Source organism: Haplochromis burtoni, unplaced genomic scaffold (genome assembly GCF_018398535.1).
Source record: "Haplochromis burtoni strain Fernald_Lab_line unplaced genomic scaffold, NCSU_Asbu1 Contig_404, whole genome shotgun sequence".
NCBI lineage: Eukaryota > Metazoa > Chordata > Actinopteri > Cichliformes > Cichlidae > Haplochromis > Haplochromis burtoni.
The window spans coordinates 338,920-354,530 of record NW_024582765.1 but is presented as its reverse complement, the minus strand read 5'-3'; the positions used below and the strand labels follow the sequence as shown (position 1 = coordinate 354,530).

The following is a 15,611-nucleotide window of genomic DNA, read 5'->3' as shown; positions in this document are numbered from 1 at the left end:
GAGTGTGTGTGTGTGTGTGTGTGTGTGTGTGTGTGTGTGTGCGTGTGTGTGTGTGTGTGTGTGTGTGTGTGATTGAGATTGAGATTGAGACACAGCTGGCCAGGAGGGGACAGAGGAGGAATGCCTCCCCAGCACCTCTGTGATGCAAGAGGTGCTGGGGATGGAGCAGGAGGAGGGAGGCAGGCTCTCAGCAGACCGTGATCTTTGCAGGGCTGCTGCGGCGCCGTACATGCGTTTACTGTAATGGCCCTAATATGACTAAAAAGCACAGAGTTGCTGCTTTCACAACCTGTTTTAATTCTTTCAGTTGAGGTCCAGGAGTTACAGATGTTGGAAGAAAAGTTGCAAACACCTGTTTGACGCCAGCAACAGGTTTAGGCTTTCGAGGGTTAATCAGTCCGTTCACGTGTATACGTGTGTTCTGTGTCGGCTTCTTTGCTTTTTACAGTCAGCTGGTGGCTTTGATGTGTTTCAGGATTTGAGTGACATTTCTATACAAAGACTGATTCACAAAGATAGCTGCCAAGAGCACAGTGGCAGCACACAATGCACTCAGACTGGGTGCTTTTTGTAGTACGAGTACTTTTGAGCTGATTCAGTTGACTTGCTTCCTAAACCCTTGGGTACATTAATGGGTCCAAGTAGTGTTTATTGATAAATTACATCATAAAGAATTATTGTTGAATAGTTTCCAAAAACAAAGCGAGGCTATCGTCTCTTCCATTCTAGCAATGGTGTCGACTCCCGACAACAAGTCCAGTCGTCCTGTCAGTGCCCCTGTTATGTCACCAGTGTCACCTGGGGAGGCCACCCCGTCACCCCTGCTACCCACCCTGCCTCGTTCTGACCACCACGATGTCTCCACGCCCAGAGGACACCGATATTCCAGCAGAAAGGCAGAGCTACAGGCACAATGCCTGACAACTGACAGCGTCAAGAGCCACAGTGCCAAGTCTACTCCAGAGATTAAGGTAGGGGATTACCACCGAGCCTTAACTCTACTTATTATTGGGAAAAAATACCTCAGCATAATTTATAATCTGAGATTCACAAGACCAGAGCAACCCAGAGAGGAGAGAGAGGTTCAGCTTGACAGACACTGGGTGAGCGCTGTACATCTACAGCACAATTCCTGTATAACTTTGTATAAATGAAGTGATCACATCTTAGCTTTTCTCCTCTCTCTTCCTGGAAAATACGGCCCCTGTGGACTCAGTGTCCTTTGTTTAAAATGCTGATTGGAAATGAACTGCTGCTTGTCAGTTTATGCTAACTTGCCTTCAGTTGTGCTCAGTAGAAGCTGTTGTACTACGCTGGACTACAACTTTATTTACATTTGCAAAGTGAACACAGACCAGCGCTCTGGCTACTTCACCCTTGGTTGTAACTATATGAAGGCTGTTGTCCTGTTTTTCCTGAAGCTGATCCTCAGCATGTGAGTTTTGTTTAATGTACTAGACGGTGGGCAGGAGAGAGCGGAGGCATGCCCCGTCTTTGGCCATCACTAATGGGGAAAAAGAACGAAAAAGCCAGGTTTGTTTTTCTTGTACATGATCAGACCTGCTGCATGATGGATCAGACCACCTACAGATTAAAGACGTTTTTATAACTGGATCTGCATATGCTCGTATCGTGTATAAGAAATATCTGTATCTGTGTGTGTGTGAGTGTGTGTGTGTGTGTGTGTACTGAGTTTTGCTGAGTTGCAGTAACATGTTCACCTGTGTTTCCTCTGATGGGAGAGCAGCACTCTCTTCAGGACAGAAAGATGGAGATGGTTCGAGTGAGGAAGGTTAGCGTGTCACTGCTGCACTGTGATCCCTGCATCAGCTACACATCAGCTCATCTTTATTTTGACACAGTGATTTGCTGCCTTGGTTGTTTCATTATTTCTGCTGCCTGCTTCCCTGTGAATGCTGCTGTATTTTCTCTGAGCTTTTCTGAAGTTGAATCATAAATCATTCAACTTTGCAAGTTTGAACTGTATCTCTCATTGCCTGCAGCTCTTGGACAAAGTGGTTCTCTCGTATTATTACTGTTATTATTATGATTATTGTTGTTATTATTATTATATTATTGTAGTAGTTTCTTTCTTTCTATCTGTAAGTGCTGGATGTGTAAATAAGTGTGAGCCTCTAAAGTGGGCTAAAGTGGGCTCCTATAACCAGTGTAATGTGTTGGGACGGCACAGCCCCAGTTCCAAAAATGTCAGGATAAAGAAAAAGAGGGAAACATAAACAGGTATTTTATTCACAGTAAAACATAAAAGACCAAAATGTTTAAACTGAGACGTTTTCACATTTGAATGAAAAACACTGGTTCTGTGTAATATGATGTAACACATGTGCACAAAGCTGGGACAGGAGCGTGTTTGCAGCTCTGCAGCTGCCTTTCCTGAGCATGCTGTGGAGCTCTGTGGCTGCTCGGGAGTGTTTTTAGTTTTGTCATTACGCGGCGGCCCAAATGTTCTCAGCTAGGGATGGGTATCGTTTAGGTTTTATCCGATACCGGTGCCAAATCGGTACTTTTGAAACGGTGCCGGTGCTCAAATGGTGCTCAAACCGGTGCTTAAAGAATGGAGAACACAAAATTGGTCCAAAAACCTCTCATGTTCAGCTGTTTTTTTGTAAAAAGATAACAATGTTAGCCTTTTCTGCAGCTATGGGGCATATATGGTATCACTCTTGGCTGGAAGCAGTGCTTAAACAATGGAAAAAACACAAACTTTGTCCTAAACCTCTCATCTTTAACTGTTTTCCACTTTTTCTTTGGTCATTTTAGCCTTTTTGGCCAGGGTGAAGGGAGTATCTGCCATCAAACAAGAAGACAGCCGCATGTAGCTATGATGATGTTTGCTAGTTCACCTTACATGCATTAATGTAATAACGTGGTTAGCCTACTCAACGTAAATTACACACGAACAACATGAAGCTACTCATGCAGAGAAGAACGGCTGCTGCATCATCATCCTCATCATTTCTGCTACACTGGCAGGGCTAGGGGCCAGGACTCTGCTCTTCGGGTTTTTGGGGGATGTTGCATAACAGGCAACCCACCCGACGTGCACGATGTGAGGTCTCGCAGCAAGCTATCATACGGCGCATTTCTGGGCTTTAAAAAAAACAACGCTATGTGTTTCATCAGATTCGAGGTGTTACCTCCTTTGACAGTATCACAGTATCAGCTTAAAGCACTTGTTGCTGCTGAGTTTGCATCTTTTGCTGTGAAGTACAGCCAGACTTTTCGCCTTGGACATTTTTAATCTGTAGCTCTGCTCTAACAGAACGTACGTACCTGGCCCCGCCTACTATCCTCGGAAACGTAAAATGATTGGCTAGAAGTGTATCACAGCTCAGGAAAAAAAAGCACCGAAAAAAAAGCACCGAAATAAAGCACCGAAATGTGCGCTGCTTTTCGGTCTGGTTACTACCGTTTATGTCAGAACCGGTGCCATCATGTCACCGGACACCGGTACCCATCCCTATTCTCAGCTATTCAAGGTCTGGATAGTTCAGGACAGTCTGGACAGTATGAAGCCATGTTGTGGTAATACGTGCAGTTTGACCTGCTGAAATATGAAGCTCTTCCATGATAACAACATCTGGATAGGAGCAGATGTTACACTGAAACGTGTGTACCCTAACCCCTGTACCATCAGGGATGCAGGCTTTGGTTGCTCTCCTCTTTGTTTCTATGGACTAGGTTCCTTAGTCCATTTAATTAACCTTTGCACAGAGACGACTTTAGCCTTTCTGCATCATATTCACACACGGCTTCTTCGTTGCTTGACGTAGCAAGCCAGCAGCTTCCTCTTAGTACCACTGACTTTTCCAGCCTTGTGTTGCCCTCATGCCAACTTGTTTTTGGATGTTTTTCTGCCATCAAATTCAAAAGGAGCTTATTTTTCATAAAATATTAAGACGTCTCAGTTTAAACAAACAGAGTAAAATATGTGAGAGTTGAAAATCATTGAATCCTATTTATACATTTATTTACATTTCACATAATGTCCTTGCGTTCTTTGGGCTTTAAATTGAAATATGATTGAAATGTTTTCATGTTGCCTTCTCACCATTCTGACTGTCCACACGTTTTAAACTGAATGCAGATGTATTTAAATTAAAAAGAGCTAGGCTCATGGCATGGAGAGGCATTCAGGTATTTTCATCCATCTACGAGACACCTGAAATAGTCACTGAATAGTGTTTGATTTTTTGAAAGCATTAGTTCCAGATCTGACTCAGGAGACAGGCACGCATCCTCCTGCACTTCCTGCACACCGCACTGCCACTGCAGCAGTTTGCATGCACAGAATGTGCCTTCCATAGATGTGCAGCAAATATGCGACCTAGTTCCCCTGGGATCCCTACATATTTCTGTGTGGACACTCTGCCACATCAGGTTATAAAGCCTTCCAACATTAAATCTGCACCGACGATGCTGTGAGGCTGCCATCCATGTTTGTGTCCAGTATATTTCACACTGACTGTGTCAGCAATGATCAAAATGAAATATTGATTTAGTTCTATTAAGAAAGAAGAATAAGATCAGTGTTGAACCATCGGTGCATTTAATAACAGGTGATGGATCTCAGTGCATTCAGCTGGTAGCGGTATAAATCACTGCAGAGGCTAATAACAAGCCAACTTCCTGTTTTAGTTGTAAAAAGCGAGGTTCCTCAGAATCTCCGGTGTTTCTGCCTTAGTGCAGTTAAGAGAGCCTTCACCAGCTCACTGAGTGTGGGGATGGAGAGGAACTGGGTCCCAGCCTGCTGCGTCAAACACATGACTGTTGTTAACTTTACTGAGCTGGACGCAGTCGGGCTGCAGCCTGCATTGTTGTTGTGATTGCACAGCTCGTTTTTGATACGGCTCATGTCATTGGTCAGTCGTGCTCATGGGACACTATTCAGAATCACATGTGAAATGTTCAAACCAGTTGTTATGTTAAACCAGTGTTTTCCTTTTTCCTCATTTCCACAGAAAAGATCAAAGAAACTTGAGGGTGAAACAATTTATATCAGACATAGCAATTTAATGTTGGAGGTTTGTATCTTCAGTCTTAAATAAGCGCCGTTTCGCTGTCACAGCTCCGTTCTTTAGTTCTTTCATTCTTTTGTTCTGTCTTTTGTTCTTCCTAGTTTAACCCTAAAGGGTTGGCATGCACCATTTTCCTGTCTGACTCTCATGCAAGTAGCTTCACTTTACTTTCACATTGTGTTTGTCCGTGTGATAGATGACTGGGAAACATCTCCAGGAAAGTTCACTAACGTATGCATTCATCGTCCTTCCAACCTCCGTCTGTGGTTTACGTCAGTGATGTTGCTTAGAATGAAATGTTGGAGCTCTAGTGCTTCAAACTGTGATTGGTCGAGAGGAGCAAGGCGCTGTATTCCTTTTTTATTGGTTATCAGAGGACCCAGTATAACATCATCTCCTGGGCCCGGATTCACAAAACTCTGAAGTACTAAGAGTTTGTTTCCTGGTGACAACATCCTATGAAAAGTCTTAGAATTTGTTTTTAAGAATTTCCCCTTAAAGTTGGGACTAAAACTGTCACAATTATAAGTTATTCATAAAGTGTCTTAGCTCTGAGCTTAAAAGTGTGGAACAAGAGAAATGTTGAAGCATCAGTAAAGTTTTAACTCACTCGGTGTTAGGCTGGGACTCCCTGCTAATGCACTTTAGGTTTGATTCGGAGCTAAGCGAGGGGATTGTGAATATGAGTCCTCGAGAGACGCGTATGTTACTTTTTAACCAATATCAGCTCCATGTGTGACACCATCACTGCTCTCATTTGGACAAAAAGAGTGAACTTCACTGATAATTTGATCGCAAACCACAAAACGCTCGAGGGGAAAAACGTGTTCTCGACTGACTTCATGCAACAAACAGTTTCAAGAAGGATGGAAAACAAGCTTTTCTGACTCTCAGCCATAAACCCTCATCATTTCACACCAGCCAAAGAGTAGGTGTAAGTACAGTGGCTTGCAAAAGTATTGGGCCTCCTTGAACTTTCTCACATTTTGTCACGTTAGCGTTTTGCATTTTGGTCTCATCTGAGCAGAGCAGCTTCTTCCACATGTTTGCTGTGTCCCCCACATGGCTTGTGGCAAACTGCAAACAGGACTTCTTATGGTTTTCTGTTAACAATGGCTTTCTTCTTGCCACTCTTCCATAAAGGCCAACTTTGTGCAGTGCACCACTAATAGTTGTCCTGTGGACAGATTCCCCCACCTGAGCTGTAGATCTCTGCAGCTCGTCCAGAGTCACCATGGGCCTCTTGGCTGCATTTCTGATCAGCGCTCTCCTTGTTCGGCCTGTGAGTTTAGGTTTACAGTTGTGCCATACTCCTTCCATTTCTGAATGATGGCTTGAACAGTGCTCCGTGGGATGGTCAAGGCTTGGGAAATCTTTTTGTAGCCTAAGCCTGCTTTAAATTTCTCAATAACTTTATCCCTGACCTGTCTGCTGTGTTCTTTGGACTTCATGGTGTTGTTGCTCCCAATATTCTCTTAGACAACCTCTGAGGCCGTCACAGAGCAGCTGTATTTGTACTGACATTAGATGGCCTGGTAAGTGGCCTGTATTTGTATAGCGCCTTACTTACTACTTACCAAAGTGCTTTACATATCCAGTCATCCATCATCCACACACTGGTGATGGCAGCTTCATTGTAGCCACAGCCACCCTGGGCCGCACTGACAGAGGCGAGGCTGCCGGACACTGGCACCACCGGGCCCTCTGACCACCACCAGTAGGCAACGGGTGAAGCGTCTTGCCCAAGGACACAACAACCGAGACTGTCGGAGCCGGGGCTCGAACCGGCAAGCTTCCAATTACGAGACGAACTCCCAACTCTTGAGCCACGATCGGCCCATAGATCACACACAGGTGCACTATGTAGTCATTAGCACTCATCAGGCAACGTCTATGTGCAACTGACTGCACTCAGACCAAAGGGGCTGAATAATTACACACACCCCACTTTGCAGTTATTTATTTGTAAAAAATGTTTGGAATCATGGATGATGTTCGTTCCACTTCTCACGTGTGCACCACTTTGTGTTGGTCTTTCACCTGGAAGTCCAATAACATTGATTCATGTTTGTGGCTGTAATGTGACAAAATGTGGGAAAGTTCAAGGGGGCCCAATACTTTTGCATCCACTGTATCTGATCAACAACCCAGTGAGCAGGAAGCAGAGTCTTTGTGGTAAACAGGCTCCAGTCAGTATATTTGTTTCCCAGTCGTTTACGCTCACAGTCTGATGTTTAACACTCTGGACTTTGCTGTCATCGTCATTACGTCTCATGGTCGTTAAGGACATTTTTAATATGATGAATGTCCTTCATGGCCCTAATGCAGCGCTCATGCTGAACACACTGTGTGTCTGTGATAATGGACTTGTGTTGTTCTCTTTGCTGTGTCCATTGTGCTGTATCATATTCTGCCACCATCATTTCAGAAGAAAGGGATGACAAGAAGCACTGATACTCGTTAATCTACAAATCAAACATTCATATGTAAAATTAGGCTCCAAAGTTGAGCATCCTGGCCTGGACTCAGGAGACGTCATGTGTCTAACAGCAGTGCATGGCTAAGCCTGGTGATTTTATAATGTGTCATCCCTCTCTAAAGTCTGTACGTGACATTTAAATTGTTGGCTTTTTTCAACCTTATGTAAAGAAAAAACCACTTGATCTCTGAAACACTGTTTCAGTCTGCTCGGATCGGCTCTGTTTGAGTAGAAGAGGCATTTTCTTGATGTGGCTCAAAAACAAGAAATGGAGGTTCGTGGAAACGTCAAAGCTAACAGTTTTCATGGAACGTACTGACTTGTTCACATGACAGGACGTGTCTACATTCAACAGACTCTCATCCTGCTCTGTCACATGAAAAACTTCAAAGCTGAGGTCTTAAGTAGTTACAGCAGGTGAAGCAGGTGTGTTTGTGCTGATGTAAAGCCATCGGCGCTCCACCCGTGTCCTCCTTTCTGAAAGGAGTCAGAATGAAAGTGAAACATCAGAGAGACTCTTTAACCACTGAAGACCGAACGATTCCATCTCTGCCCACATCCGACATAAACAACAGTCATTACACTATAGAATAATGGCAGACATGACTCAGAATGAGTTTTGCACTTTTTTGCAGTGGCCATGTTTTTCCTTTGTGTGCCGGCTTTGGCTCGTTCATCCCAGCGTGGATGTGCACACAGTCACCAATCTTGCTTTGGTTGTGTTAGCGCTGCCATCTGAATTTTTTCTGTCAGATGACATTGTTGTGTTTGTCCTCATTAAACATCTTCTGCTGGCATTGATGCAAACCATGATTTGTGAGCCACAGAACAGTACGCACTAATCATTAGTAATGCTCTGCTGCTTCCTTTATTACTGCTAACATGAAGCAGTTTGGTTTGTCTGGAAAATCTGTTCTTCCACAACCTCTAAAGGTCAGTGGGACATGGCAGACCCAGCACTGTTGAAATATTTAATATATACTTATAGAAAGTGCAGCCCTGTGTTTTCATTTGCTTTCTTCTATTGTCTTCTCAACCTTAATCGTTGCCTTTCAGCGTAGTTGTTTCCTTCCATCAACCTACTCTCACTTTTGCCTCCTTGTTGAAGGACCTGGATAAGACCCAGACTGAAATTATGCGGCACCATACCAGCATCAGCGAGCTAAAAAGGAGTTTCATGGAGTCTGTACCGGAGTCTCGGCCCAGCGAGTGGGATAAGCGTCTTTCCACCAACTCTCCTTTCCGCACAGCGAGCATCAACGGTCAGCTCCAACCAGCAGTAAGTCCGATGAGCTCGGTGCAGTGCAGCTCATGTTTGTTTTACTCACGTGAATTACACAAAGTTACCTGTGAAAGCTTTTCCAAGACAGGCATGCTGACGTGTCGAGAGCAATCGAGCAGTGAAATCAGTTCACACCTATAGACTCGCTCATGCTGGCTCACTGACACTCTCGTGTTACTGGGATGCAGGAACATAACACAGACACTGCTAATGTGTTTGTCGACTGGTGATGGTTTTCCTTGCCATGACAAGTCAGAATGTCTGCTTTGAAACAGTCGCTCTGCACATACTGATGCTCTGATTCTAACGCTGGCAAAAATCGGTGTTTAAAAGCTTCAACATTGACTAAAAATGTATCAATCCGGTCTTTTTTCTCTCTACGTTTCCATATAAATGTTAAAAATAATGAACACAAACTAATCAGTCTCCAGAATTCACACTGTGTATTCCTACGTTTATAAATGTTCAAAATAATATGACAGGCGTGCAAGGAGACAGATAATGATCAAAGTACATGTGTACAATATGCTTTTGCCACCTGAGTGTGCATCATAAACAGCTGACACAGTCGCTTGAGTAGAAGTACAGATACTTGTGTTAAAAATAAACAGAGTACTGATTCATCTTTTTAAAGACACGACAAAGTAGAGACTGTGAAATGGACTCAAAGTGTAAAAGAAAAAGAAGCAGTTTTAACACAGCAACATTATTTCAGCTCAGACTGATTCTATGAAGGAGTCCTGAACATCTTTAATGTAGAACAACAGTGAATTAAAAGGGAAAAGTCTTTGTTGCCTCCATCGTGGTCGCGTTTCCTTTGTGTGCACGCCTAAAGAGAAAAACAAACCTGAGATCAGTTGGAAACACGTCACAGCTTCTTCTGTAAGAGCAGGCAGATGTGATCAGCTGAGCTGCGCTCCTTGCTGCTCGCTCCTCTTCTGTGATGTTAGCTTGGTGCTGAAACACCACAACCAGGGTTCATGGCTTTACCAAAATGCTGTTTCTGTCACGGTCAGCGAGGCGAGCCGTGTGGAATTTATTGAAGGACCCAAGATGCGGTCACTTCTGATGTGAGGAAGCTTTATTAATGGAGGTGGTAAATACACAAGGCGAGGGTGGCGAAAAACAGAACTGAGTAAACCTAAACTGGAAAGACTAAGCATAGAAAACAAACCTGAAACCTAAAGACACAAACAGAGATGCAGGGAAAACCACTCAGGATGACGGAGGGGAAAACACAGAGCACACAGGGCTTAAATACACACAGCAGTAATCAAGGGATGAGAGACAGGAGGGCAACACAGCTGGGAGAAATCAGGGCTGACGGGACAGGAAACATAAAGTGAACACACTCACATGAGACAGAGACCTTCAGAATAAAACAGGAAACTCACAGACACAGAGAACCAGACAAGACACTGAACTTAACAGACAGATTCACGAGCAGACAGAGTGACAGCACGGACACTCTGTCTGCTCCATGATATCTCCAAGATATAACAGAATAAACAAGAACATAGAATAATAGAAAGAAACACAAAACACTGAGTCGTCAGACTCAGGACAGTTTCACTTTAACCTCTTGTTAAGGGTTCAATATTGAGGAAGGGGAACAAGAGGTGATCGAAGAATAACCACACTGATCCGGCCGGGTGAAGTCAAACGATGATTTTAATGCACGCGTGGGAAGATCACTACGTACGCAGACCGCAATTGATCTCCAACTTAATCAAAGCATAAACAGATATTTTATACCATCAGGGCTTAAATTTAATGACGTCCCCTCAATGTCAGATCCATTTCATACATAGGTCAGATCAAAACCACAATGACTTTTAACACAGTTTAAAAAGAACATTGTCTCTGTCTTCATAACAGATGTTTCCTGTCAACCTTTCTGATTAGCGCTTCTTCAAAACCGCAGACAATGATTGTGCAGTGAGCGAGCACTTCTGCAAGCCCACAATTACAAGCAAACATGATATCTCACGACCTTACGTGGCACTCTGTGTCACCTCTCACCTACTAACGCTCACAGTCAAACAGAGGCCACTGTCAACCTTTTACTAGAACTATAGATGTAATATAAATTGAATAAATGTTTTAACCAACTGATACTACTTAAAACTCAATACAAGAATATGAACTTATAAAAGATAATAAAAATGACCTGATATAAGTGTTTTGTAAGCATGTATTGCAATTCCTTCTATGTTCTAGTTTCCCTCAGCATGTATCACCTGGACAGTCACGCCAGTGAAGCTTAAGACCCTTAATGAACCGAACATCAACTCAAAAGAAGCACAGATATGCAATGTGTATAAAATAGTTATAACTGCATCTGGAATACAAGGTTAATATGATAACAGTATGCATAAACATCTTAAGGCCATCTTAAAGCTGTCTGTTACATTGTTAAAGCAATGTTGCAGATTATGTTGTGCTGGTAAAATACTTTTGTTCAGCCCCACACTCTGATGATGATACAATAATGGATTGTCTGTGAAGAGTTAAATATTTCTTCCTTTTAGACTCCAATCAGTTATTTACAGTGATTTAAGGTGGAATGACAGGAAACAATAACTCTGTTGAAATGTCTGAAATCTGAAAATGTCAGAAGTACAAAGTGGAGATATTTCAGTTCAGCTGTAAGGAGTAAAAACAACCAGTAAAGATAGCTGAAAACTCTACGTATGTATTTGTACTCTGCTACGTCTCGCCTCTGATCAGAAATATAAAATATGTTTTTAACCAATCAGAATGCGAAAGATTCCAAATTCATGCACTGATCCTCCACTAGGTAGCGCTGTTGGCTTTCACCATGTTATTCCACTGCTTCAGCCCGACTGTGACCACAGGCACAGACACTTCCTTTCCTGTGACGATGGCATGCTTATGCAGGAGAGCATCTCCACGGCTGCGCTTCCATACCCAGTGACAGGCGGTGTGTAGTCTGGTGCTTTGTGGCCGCGCTGCAGCAGGCCAGCACTGTGCAGCGTTTATGAGCAAAGAATATCACGAGCATTGGTCAGCCAGCTCCGCCGGCTTGTGCTCAGCTGCACGCTCACTATGCTTCAAACCAGCAAACCCTAAGACCTTTGCACAGTACTACAGAGCTTTATGCACAGCATGGGTACCAGCAAGGAAAGGCATCTGTGTGAGCTCAGAGAAGGGAAACTCCAGAAGAAATCAATCACACATGATAAATAAATAAATGATAAATGGTTGTGCAGCTGTGTAACTGGGACAACAAAGGTGGAGTGGAGCAGCAGAGTTGACCAGCAGCCAGTGCGTGCAGCACAAACAGTGTGTGGTCATCTTATTGTTCATGCTTGCACAGCTGCCAGATCATTTTGCTGCTTGTAGCTGTTGTAATCAGGGACTGTAGTGTAGAAAGAGTTGATGCAGCTTTCTTCACACACTGCAGAATTTGCTCGTTACAATTACACAGTAACATTAGACAATTACATGACTGTTATGTGAAGGTTTCTGCTTGATCCACTGTTTTACGAATTATAGCAGGACGTCTGTATTTTGGACAGTAATGAAATGTGTGACAGAAGCTGGGAACCACCGTCCTGTACCTTTATTACTGGGCCTTCTTAGGGGTTTGGTGCTTCTGGAAAATTAGCCCACATGGCATGGATAACCCTATCCAAGACCTCGTCCAGGTTTGTTCTCTGATATGAACAAATAAGAGGTGTTGCATGGGTGTGCATGCCTCCACTAAAACCAGTGCTGTTTCAATGAAACAACATCTTTGGTTCAGCTCTGTTCATCAGTAGCAGCACTTAGTTTGGCGCTTTGTCTTGTCCTCTCTTTGTGTAGCTGCTTCAAGCTTTGCGACCTTGCTTGACCTGCCAGCTGCATGGCTCGGTTAATCTGCGCATGTCCACTGACTCTCATACAAACTGCAACAGTTACAAAACCCAAGAAAACAAGCTGAAGGCCAACGGTGCCAAGAGGACTGTTCCCCCACCCCTCGTCATCCTTATTCCTCCACCCTGCATCGTTCCCTTGTTCACTCTTTGTTTCCTGTATCTCTCTCATCTCCCTTTCCTCTGTAGCGTCTGGGCTAATCCCAGCTACGCCATCCTCTTCCCAAGAGCTTCCATCATCCTTCCCTGTGAGTTTATAAACTGAAGGTCAGAGAGGAGGCCAGCAAAGTTACGATATTCCCCTCTGGCTTCTCTTCTACCCACAATGTGAAGATACAGTTTTTATCTCAGAAATTATATTTTACTGAAAATCTAGCCATAGCAGCACTTTTTATTTTATTTTTAAAATATATATATATTTGCTGAAAGCCTCAGGCTAAATTGTTAAATTTCACATTAGTGCTTTGCTGAGTTATGGTATGAAAAAATAAAAATACCCTTCTCATCATCTCAAAGATCTCTAAAGCCCACGATGATGGACCCCGCTCTGTCCCCGTGCAGACTCCCCAGCCTGTGATCTTTTTACGCCGTTTCATCTTTTGGTGACTGGCTCTTACTCACCAATGAAGGATTGTGATGATTTTTTAAATTTACTGACTCGGTGTATTTCACCTGGAATGAGTTCTCTAACGTCCTCTTCAGACTCGTGACACAGAGAATTCGCCTTCACTAAAGGCACTGCAGCGGTCAGCTCTTCCACTCCAGTGCTGTGTGTACACATTCACAGGGATGGGCAAATCTATAATTACTCATAGATTTGGATTATTTAACATGTAGCTGCCTGATGTTAAGTTACTCGTTTAACTGAACTTGTTAAAAATCCCATTTAATTACCGGAAAGTTGCAGTTTCATGAGTGTGAATCCATGAAATCCACCGTATTGCCAAAAGTGTTCATTCATCTGCCTTCACACACAAATTATTTAATTATTCATCCATAGGGTTTATGATGATGTTAGTTCAGCCTTTACTGTTATAATTACCCATAATTCCGTTGTCCATGTACAGTGAGTATAAAGGGCTGTTCTTATTGTGTTTGTGGGAATTCTCGTTCTTCCAGAAGCACCTTTGTGAGGTTGGATGAGAAGGTCATTTATCCCAAAGGTGTTCTATGTGTCAAGCTCTTCCACACCAAACTCGCTCGTCCATGTTTTTATGGACCTTGCTTTGTGCACTGGTGTGTAGTCATGTTGCCACCATGTGACCTACCACTTTGTGGCTGAATTGCTGTGCTTCCCACTTTGTTACAATACCAGTAAAGGAGACTCTGGAATATGTAGAAGTGATTTCACGACTGGACTTCTTACTGAGGTGGGCTCCTATCAGGGCCCACGCTGGGATTCACTAAGCTCCCGAGCAAGACCCATTGTTGCGCACAGTTGTGTAGAAGCAGTACACAGGGGTGGCTGTAGCTCAGGAGGTAGAGCAGGTCACCTACTGATCGGTGGTTCGAGCCCTGGCTCCTCCAGTCTGCGTGTCGAGTGTCCTTGGGCAAGATACTAACCCCAAGTTGCTGAATGTGTGTGAGTGTAGTTAGAAAGCACTGAGTACAGAGTGTGTTTGGGTGAATGTGACATGTTGTACAGAGCGCTTTGAGCACTCCAGGAGAAAAGCGTTATATAAGAATCAGTCCGTTTACACATGCCTAGGTGCTCGATGTTATACACCTATGGCCACGGCATCGACTTGAACGCCTGAATTCAGTGATTGGGGTGGGTGAGTGAATACTTTTGGCAATGCAGGTTATACTGTACTTCAAATCCACAATAATCAGAAGGCAGATCACTCTGAAAAAGCAGGACTCAGAGGCTCTCATGCTGATGTTTTTAATGTTTTTAAATCCAAGCACTTGATTGGGTTTCCTAAGAGCAGATTAACACATGAGTGCCCTTCACATACTCAATAATAAAGACAGCCTGAAAGCTTAGTGTTTTCAGACATGAATCTGTGTACCTTCATCCATTTCCTCTTCCTCTATGATCCTTCCCTCTGTCAGTCGACTGTATTTCACATGTCTGTTCATTGTTATCTGTCTCTCTTGGCCTGCTGCTGAGCACAGCGAGGGAGGCACACTCTGTTTGGACAAAAGGTAAGAGCATGTAGTTTGTCCCCAGAGCCAGGGGGGTACAGACGTGACTGGCTGCTGGAAGAAGATGAGGAGAACAGTGAAGTGGAGTGGGTTGATGATGGTGAAGAAGAGGAGGAAGAAGAGGAGGAACAAGCTCACAGTCACACTCTAAAGGTGGTTGTTAATGAGCCACATGAGAGGGGAAGTTTGGTAACAAACCCAACCAGGCTTAAGCACTCCAGGATGTCCTTCTTTCTCTCTGGCCTGCTGGTGATGGCCCTGACTATGCTGTGGTTAGCCTTTATTTAAAAGCTCCTCAGCATTCATCCTGCACGGTCCCTCGATTATCTAAAGACTGCTTGATTCGAGGGATGTTTACTTTCTGCTCTATCCTCAATATTCCCCAAAGAGACACAAATAAACTACAATTGAAGGACTGATAAAGAAAAGCTAGTCTGTGCAGCATTTGGTGAACATCGTGGACATGAGGCACTTCATGCTCGCTCGGCCTTTTCAGGGTCTTTCTTAGAAGGATGGTGGTGGACTGTTTCCAGACAGACATGACTAATGCATGTGTAATTTCTTAAATGATGCTCTTTCTATAAAACCTGCATGTTTCAGGCAAAAGGTTAATGTCCTGACCCATTAATCTTTAAATCAGACGTGTATAATGATACTGAGATGAGCCTGTGTGAAACTGACCTTTTTCCTGTGGATGTTGGAGTGAGCTCTACTAATTTGGAGGCTGTGGCTTTACCTCGCATTCTTTGTGTCGAAGTGTGTGTGTGTGTGTGTCTGTGTGTGTG

At 43.6% G+C, this 15,611-nt stretch overlaps 1 protein-coding gene across 13 annotated transcripts in view; it reads left to right on the top strand.

Annotated features, from left to right (window-relative positions):
- epb41a (erythrocyte membrane protein band 4.1a) overlaps positions 1 to 15,611 on the top strand; it is a 64,011-nt gene that overhangs the window by 18,148 nt on the left and 30,252 nt on the right. For 5 of the 13 annotated variants that reach the window (XM_042212971.1, XM_042212974.1, XM_042212970.1 and 2 more), the window contains exons 12-17: positions 730 to 971; positions 1,459 to 1,533; positions 1,748 to 1,792; positions 4,983 to 5,045; positions 8,407 to 8,451; positions 8,627 to 8,797. In XM_042212971.1, the coding sequence (XP_042068905.1) occupies positions 730 to 971; positions 1,459 to 1,533; positions 1,748 to 1,792; positions 4,983 to 5,045; positions 8,407 to 8,451; positions 8,627 to 8,797 (641 nt within the window). The other 8 variants (XM_042212976.1, XM_042212982.1, XM_042212973.1 and 5 more) reach the window with 8 other exon arrangements.